Source organism: Portunus trituberculatus, chromosome 48 (assembly GCF_017591435.1).
Source record: "Portunus trituberculatus isolate SZX2019 chromosome 48, ASM1759143v1, whole genome shotgun sequence".
Taxonomy (NCBI): Eukaryota; Metazoa; Arthropoda; class Malacostraca; order Decapoda; family Portunidae; genus Portunus; species Portunus trituberculatus.
In genome coordinates, this window is record NC_059302.1 from 5,383,182 (window position 1) to 5,391,900 (window position 8,719).

The 8,719-nt window shown below is 39.8% G+C and overlaps 1 protein-coding gene across 2 annotated transcripts in view; it reads right to left on the minus strand.

The window, feature by feature from the left end:
• Positions 1-8,458, minus strand: part of LOC123498943 (zinc finger protein 384-like) — a 426,364-nt gene extending 417,906 nt beyond the window's left edge. Inside the window, exon 1 of one of the 2 annotated variants that reach the window (XM_045246519.1) lies at positions 7,285-8,458. In XM_045246519.1, the coding sequence (XP_045102454.1) occupies positions 7,285-7,398 (114 nt within the window). In that variant the 5' untranslated portion in view covers positions 7,399-8,458. The remainder of the gene's footprint in view (positions 1-7,284) is intronic. The other variant, XM_045246520.1, reaches the window with a different exon arrangement.
• Between the last annotated feature and the right edge of the window lie 261 nt (positions 8,459-8,719).

An 8,719-nucleotide genomic window follows, 5' to 3' on the forward strand; every position in this document is an offset into this window, starting at 1 on the left:
CAAAAACACGCTTGCTGCACTTTTGCCACTTATTCATTTGTATTTTTTCCATACTATTTTATAGCGGGTTTGTGTAGTGAGTGCGTCACTACCTACTTCACGGCAGGGGCAAAAATGGGCCGTTTCGCCAGCAGATTTAAGTGATTTAATTGATATACTGATTGCGTTTTTTCTCTCCCTATCTTTTTATATATTTTCGCTATTTGGTGTAACTTGCGTTTGCATTTTCTTATTTATTGTCCTTTTAGTCGCATACACACACACTCTCTCTCTCTCTCTCTCTCTCTCTCTCTCTCTCTCTCTCTCTCTCTCTCTCTCTCTCATCAATAAGTATCGTATAACATCACCGTCAAACCATTAACATCACCATCACTATCATGACACTCAGTAAAACCATCATTTATATGTATCTATCACCACCATCATCATTATCACACTCTCCATCAGTCATGATAATCGCCACACACAACACCACCACTATCGCCATCACCATAAAAACGGGGGAAAAAGTTATCACTATCATCGTCAGAACCGCTACTTTAAGTATTGCTATCATGACCAAAAAATAAAGTTTCTGCTAACAGTCTCATCACCATTAAGTATACTTGTGTTGTGGTCATGAGAGAGAGAGAGAGAGAGAGAGAGAGAGAGAGAGAGAGAGAGAGAGAGAGAGAGAGAGAGAGAGAGAGAGAGAGAGAGAGAGAGAGAGAGAGAGAGAGAGAGAGAGAGAGAGAGAGAGAGAGAGAGAGAGAGAGAGTGTGTGAGTGAAATAGCTAAAAGATAACTAACAGCGAGGTAGACAGACGGAAGGGTGGAGCGTGGTGGGTGTCAGGTAGACGATAAAAAGTAGGGGAGGGAATAAACAATTTACAGGATAGAAGACAAATAAGGGAGACAATAAAAATGCACTATTAAGATGAAAGAATAATGGAATAATGTTTTGTCGCCTGTGTCACCCACCGGAGGTCCCGCCCACTGCCGCCAGCCAGGCACTAGTGGAGGGACCTCGCGCCTCCAGCCATCCAAGGTTCGGCCGTGACTTTCATAAGTTACAGGAAGACTGGACACCTGAGCTTCCTTTTTCTCGAGTGGGGGGAGAGAGAGAGAGAGAGAGAGAGAGAGAGAGAGAGAGAGAGAGAGAGAGAGAGAGAGAGAGAGAGAGAGAGAGAGAGAGAGAGAGAGCTCTGTCATGGTGAAAAACCATGTAATCCATCCACACAATATACAGGAAATCCTTCCTATTTTCTTGACTCGCTTTTTGCACCTTTTAGCAATACAAAAAAAAAAAATGCTTTGACCTCGCGCTACGAGTGAATATGCACAACCTTTCCTACGTGACGTGGTCCATACGCAGTTGTAATTGCTGTAAATATCGGCCTCACTTGGGGGAAAAAGTAAATGGTCATCTCGGAGGGCTGAATGTTAAATGCATACTTGTTCAAAAATCGGTCTTAAAAATTTAAAACCTTTTTGCACATGAAACATCTCCAGCCAATGCCACACTTCTGCATGTTTAAAACTCTCGTGTTGACAAGGGCTCCGCATACAAAGCCTTTTCTCCTACAGCGGGACTAGGGCCAATCAGCGCCAGGCACGCTCAATAGCTGGCCAATCAGCAGGAGGCTTCAGGTCAGTACAAGACCCCCAACCTACGGCTGCTGAAGCCCTTGCAGCCTGTCCCCTGCTGAATAAATCCTTTAACACGTCTCTTTCTGCAATAAGGCAGCCAAGACCCGGTCGATACTCAAGCGGTAGTCGTAAGCAATGGCCGCTAAGCCCCTGATCTAACCAAGCTATCAATTTGATTACTAAACTGGATCATTAAGTGGATTATGGAGTCGACGGCTAGTTAGGCAAAGTTTGGCGGGCGGCCTCCGGGGGTCAGGAGCACCACGCGAAAATACTTTTTTTTTTTTTTTCAGAATGCATTTATCAACTAAACAACACTGATCATATGCGAAGAGCTTTTGTTTCGCGAGGAAAGGACGAATGATACAACTGACACATAAATGAGAAAGAAATACAGAGGTGCTAGCATGGCGAATGACTGGGAAAAATGTGAAAAGTAATCCAGGGGGAGGATGTTGGAGTGAGGGATGGGAAAGGGCGTGACAGTGGGCGGGGCACGACACATGGAGGGTGGAAGGCGATTAAGTAGATGAAATATGCTGAAGAGTGGCGCCCGTGCAGGGAGTAGAAGGTGCTGCAGGCGAGGATCGCTATAACTCATGCATAGGAGTGAAAAAAAAGGCATGTAAAACTGAACAAAAAAAAAAAAGTAAAAAGTGTCAAGTAAGGAAAAATAGAGATATCAAACGAAGGATAGTAGCGAAAATGAAGATGCTTTAAACACGTTATAATGAACACCCTTAAAAAGACACATGACAGATAAAAAAAGTCATAAAGAAGACAATACAACAAAGGTTACCACGACAATGAACTCGTAAAAGAGGAAAGGGCGTTACAAAGTACTTAACGTGCCACACCGTCCTACCCGTAGCAGGAGCTGACCGGCTGAACCAGACGTGTCTTCGTCACTTACCTGAAAAAGTATAAAGAAGACATATCTTAGTGTCACAGAAGGCAAGGAAGTATCACACTAATAAGACTTACCAGAGTATATGAAAAGGAAAAAAATACCTTCTCTTCTTCATTCAAGTGACCATAAAACAAAAGAGAAACAAATGGCATTCTTTTGTATTAATATAAATGATACAGTAATAATAATAATGATAATAATAATATAATGATATAGTAATAATAATAATAATAATAATAATAATAATAATAATAATAATAATGATAATAATAAAGTAATAATAAAAATAATAATAATAACAATAATAATAATAATAATAATAATAATAATAATAATAATAATAATATAGGAAGACTGAAAAATATTATCATTCTTTTCCAAAGTCATGAATGATAAATAAAAAATAATATTCTGTACTTTATAATTGAAAACAACAATATAATTTGATAACAAACGTAAAAGACAATTAAGAAAGAGGAGTGTCGGAGCTGCGAACACCTTCTCCTTCTCCGGAAACTTTCATCTCTCCGCGAAATAAGAAATAAGAAAGAAGAAAGAAAGGACATCTTTAAATAACTGACTTTTTCCACTTTTTCTCTTTTTACTTGGTTCTTTTCGTGTGTGTGAGACAAGTTGCATAAATTACTTACTATTGTTATTATTAACGTTGTTATCATTACTATTATCGTTATTATTATTATCATTATTAATCATTGTTACTATTATTATTATTATTATTATTATTATTATCATTACTATCAATTATTATTAATATTATTAATTATTATTAGTATTAGTATTATTGTTATCATTACTATTATCATTATTACTATTTACATTATTATTATTATTATTATTATTATCATTATTATTAATTATTATTTTTGTCACGACCACCAACGAAATTGTTAAGTAATCAATTTTAGTTTTTGTTAAATATAATCGTTAATCTCTCTCTCTCTCTCTCTCTCTCTCTCTCTCTCTCTCTCTCTCTCTCTCTCTCTCTCTCTCTCTCTCTCTCTCTCTCTCTATCATATCATTACATGTTAGCTAAGCAAAGAAGTAAGCACATCATACCATGGAGTTAAAAGCAATGAAAAAATTCTCATTCACAAAAATAATATGCAAAGAACATCTATTGAAGACAAAAATATAAAACTATGGAAAATTTCACAGTAGTATAAAAACATATACTTGTTTGTTACACTTTCAATTGTACCAAAAATGCCTTAAGTAACTGTGTGACAATAGTGACGAGTGTCACAAAGCGTCTCATTGCATTACGCTTCCGAAACATAACCTTTCTTTTAATGGTGCTCATCCCAAGAACTATGATGACGGGTACTTCATGTTATTCTGTGAGGAACACTTATATTAACGGTAAGTTTATTATTTCATTCTTTAGACTTGCACCATAGAGTAACCATGAAAATAATAAATCTGAAGTGTAAGTCGAGGGTACAGACGTGTTTCAACAATATCGTACACACTTCACTATGAGACAAATTGTAGCAAGGCTTTGCTTGCTGGGGTAAAGTGTGAAATTCAATGAGAAACATTACTTATACATACTTCTAAGATTATAGTGTAGAAATAATATTAGTAGTAGCAGTAGCAATAGTGGCATTGCAACAATATAGGAAGCATTCTATTTCAAGGGTAAAATGATTCAAGGAGAAACATCTAACTTCTAAGAGGTTATATATATATATATATATATATATATATATATATATATATATATATATATATATATATATATATATATATATATATATTTATCAGTCGTTAGAAATTTTAATTTTTCATTGTTATTTTCACATTTCATTATTATCATATAAAATATTTATCTATTGACTTACTCTAATTACTCAGCGAAACATACACTTCATTACTTACACCTCAATTTATCTCGTACGTATATGTATTTATGTCAGTATTCATGTCATTTGCATGAGCCATCGCAAAGGATGAATATAATACTGCGAATGTAGCACGCCGGTCACAAAGACTTCCACTCTATCTGTCCATCTTGTAGTCTGTCTGTCTGTCTGTCTGTCTGTCTGTCTGTATCTCTCTCTCTCTCTCTCTCTCTCTCTCTCTCTCTCTCTGTGTGTGTGTGTGTGTGTGTGTGTGTGTGTGTGTGTGTGTGTGTGTGTGTGTGTGTGTGTGTGTGTGTGTGTGTGTGTGTGTGTGTGTGTGTGTGTGTGTGTGTGTGAGCTCTTCTCTTAGCAATGTAGCTACTCATTCCGCCTCTACTTGCACCTCCTATTTCAATCCTCACACGGCAGAATTCTTTCCTGCCAGCTCCGAGCCCTCCGCCCCCGCAACATTCTGGCTTCCCTCGGCGTTGTTGCGGCTGTCATCCCAATACTTACCCTCCCCGTTACCTGTTGCAAGTCCGCTTCTGCATGCACTTCCCCCTTGCCTCCAAATCATTCCAGTATCCAGCCTCAAGCTAAAGACTAACCATCGTCCCTCTCTGTCTGTAAACACTGTGTGATTCCGACCCTCTTCTGCCTCTGACTCCAAGCTCTCCCACAGCCACATGAATATTTTGCTGTTCATTTATCTGCTTCGCTTTGTCCACCTGTCATCTCTGTATCTGTCTCTGCCTCTATTTTGTTTATTTCTCTCCCTTTATCTTTATTTAGCTACTTACCTTTATCTTACCCATCTATTTATATTCTATAGTCTCTCTCTCTCTCTCTCTCTCTCTCTCTCTCTCTCTCTCTCTCTCTCTCTCTCTCTCTCTCTCTCTCTTCTATGAATTGTGCAATCCTTTGTATAATTCACATCATCAAATGTTACTATTCTTTATCAGATGAAGGCAAAATAAGCAGCATTGATAACCAAACTTCCTATTTTTTATATCCTTCTGTGCATGTTGTAACAGTCTCAGCATTACAAAACTGACATGAAGGTTTCCAGACAGGATCAAAACTCACTGCTCCGTCACACTCAAAGCATCGTCACACTATACTCCCATAAAAAAGCGTCACACACACAAAAAAAAAATAATAATAACAGTAACAAGATAGATAAAAGAACAAAAAAATATAAATAACCAATAAATAAAAAATAAAAAAAATGCTACTGCAACGTCTTCAATCTTCTTTTCTGACACAAGAATGCATGCAATTTTTCTTTAAACATATTTCCAAGGATTCCGCAAGTTCTTGTTACACACCCTACATCCCACACATTTACACTCGGTTGCGGCATCGATGAATTCAAAACTTTTTATATATTTTAATGATCTACTGAATAACAATTTTGTTGGGAATGTGTGTGTGTGTGTGTGTGTGTGTGTGTGTGTGTGTGTGTGTGTGTGTGTGTGTGTGTGTGTGTGAGAGAGAGAGAGAGAGAGAGAGAGAGAGAGAGAGAGAGAGAGAGAGAGAGAGAGAGAGAGAGAGAGAGAGAGAGAGAGAGAGAGAGAGAGAGAGAGAGAGAGAGAGAGAGAGAGAGAGAGAGAGAGAGAGAGAGTTTCTAAGACGATAAAAATTAAACATTACAAATTACCGATGAATATAACAAGCTAGAAAAGGTATATAAAAGATTTCCATGACGAAAATTATGAAATATGTAAAAGCGGTGGAATATATCATGTATAAGAGATAATAAGTTACTGAATTATCAAGTCAAGAGTAATTAAATATGAAAAGTGTCTCCTTACGTAAAACAACTCCAAGTGATGTTCGCTTTTTAACAATTGAAGGATGACTTTACCCTGGTGGGGCTTGTGAAGAGTGAGCGTGGAGAGTAAGCAGCATCAGATTGACGATGCTGTCCCGCATACCAAGCATATAAGGCACTGCTAAATAGATAGTATAATGTTAAGACATTCTGTTTAGTCAGTTTAATTCCCTCTACTTTCTTGTGGGACGCCAGTAACAAATACGTAACCTTCTTGAAGAGTCCCTCCTCCGAAGTCTTCCCAGGGGCGTTTGGTGTCGCCCGGATGTTGATAATAAAAACCCAGTCAATCAGTCTGTCCCATACCTAATATCTTACAACGAATCAATTAGAAAGTAAACTACATTAGCTTAACATATAAATTTATCAAATCTCGCTATTTTTAATTAAATGTGTTTTAATAATTCATAAGGTTTGGCTGTGCTTTGCTATAAAAAAAATGTGCCAGATGCTTGACAGCATACCCATATATACATAAAACTGAAATGTTTATGGATAAAATTAAAGTATTCCTAGTCCTTTAGCATTGGCTAAAGAGCAAATCAAGTGAAGTGAACACACTGATCCAAAGACTTATACACAATTATCGAATTAGCCATCAGGTCTTTCATGATGTGACATGTTCACACACCTGAGGAGTGAATGGCACTCTTCCCCTTGTGATCGTCACATCACAGTACTGAAACATGCCACTAGATCCGCACATAATAAGAACACACGTGCACATACACGTACATATCTCTCTTTATGTATCGTGCATATATAAGACACATACAAAACCATGAATATTGATACAAATCAAATATCCCCTGCATGTAAGAATAGGTAATTACGTAAAGTCTCAGAAGAAGGACCTGCCATGCTAACACAAACTTCCTTTCTGTTTACTGTGAACAAGTACTAATGCATGGTGGGCGATTCTAGGAGGAGAGAGGCAGGGCCGTCGCCATGGGTCAGGACGGCCTACATGGGCAGCAGGTGCGGGCACGTCCCTTGGAGTATGAGAGTGCATAGGAGCAGCGCACTGATATTCTCTCATGGATATTTACCATGGGCGGCGGAGGTTGGTGAAATCTGAGTAGGTCTGACAGGTGGTGGCTCGAGTAGTGGTGATGGTGACCATGGCCGTAGGCGTGGGCGTGGGCGTGGGCGTGGGTGGGCATGTGGTGAGAGGGAGGGTAGCTGTGGTGCCCACTTAGCGTCCGTTTGGGTAATCCATATTTCTCCCTTAGGCGTTGCGGGAGTAGGCGGGTGGTGAACAAGGGAGTACTAAATTTGAGAGAGAGAGAGAGAGAGAGAGAGAGAGAGAGAGAGAGAGAGAGAGAGAGAGAGAGAGAGAGAGAGAGAGAGAGAGAGAGAGAGATATTTAGTGCAATGTCAAGGTTAGTGTCGTATATGAAACAGAGCTTGAAACAAAGATGCCCCTCAAGTCGTGTGGACTTAATTAACTAACTAGCTTGAAAGAAAAAAGAAAAGAACTATACAACTACTCCTAACTGACTGGCAAGAATTTATGTGGCGGTGGTGCTAGTAGTAGTAGTAGTAGTAGTAGTAGTAGTAGTAGTAGTAGTAGTAGTAGTAGTAGTAGTGTTTAACAGTGAGAAAAACCAAGAAATTGCTTTTATTAGGGCATTAGATAACTGTGCTGTGTATTGTGAAGAGTAGTGTTCAATGTGATGGCGAAGATCAGTAGTCAGCTGGAGGAAGAGAGGAGCCACTAGAGATGAGTGGGAGGGCAGGGGCCGGTGGGATGGGAAGCAGGACAGTGGTTTGGTGCTGCACGCGGCTGGTGTTGCATCATTACTCCGCGTCCACCACACGCACGGCGTCACCACAAGCTGTCGATGCGTCAGTGTCCGAAACTCACGCACAAAGTTTGGTGCAGACTAGCTTAATACCATGCGCGAGTGTCTTCACTTTATGTCTCGGAAGACTTCGCACGTTAGATGTGAGTCTCTCAAGGCGAGGAAAGAGCGAGTGTTGCGGGTGAGTGAAGGCAGTCAGTGTACACGCAGTCTCAGCTCGGGGTACTTCAACACACTCACCTACTGCCCGGGCACTAAACACGCCACTGCGGCTGGTGGTGGGGGCTTACTAAAACCCTAAACACAAGTCTGGCACGACAAGTTCACAAGCACAACACAATGATCACACAAGCACCGCGAGCAGTGCGGCAGACACGGCGCCTGCAGCAAAAATACCTCGTGGCCTGACGTTTTTGAGACTCGTACCGTGATAAATACTCATGATTTTTAAAAGAAACTGTTACCTAATTGTCAGTAGTGATCACGAACCAAGGGTAATTGTGTATAAAGGACCAGAAGCGGGACCGTGAGCTGCCCAGGCTAGCAGGTCAGCTAAGCCTTGGTCAGTAGTTACTGGGGTGAAGAACCCCGAAGGATAACCCTGGTCAGGGCAAGCATCCCATCCCCACAATCCCTCATTCTGGATGCAAGCGTCTGAAACACGACGAGTGTATGTGAA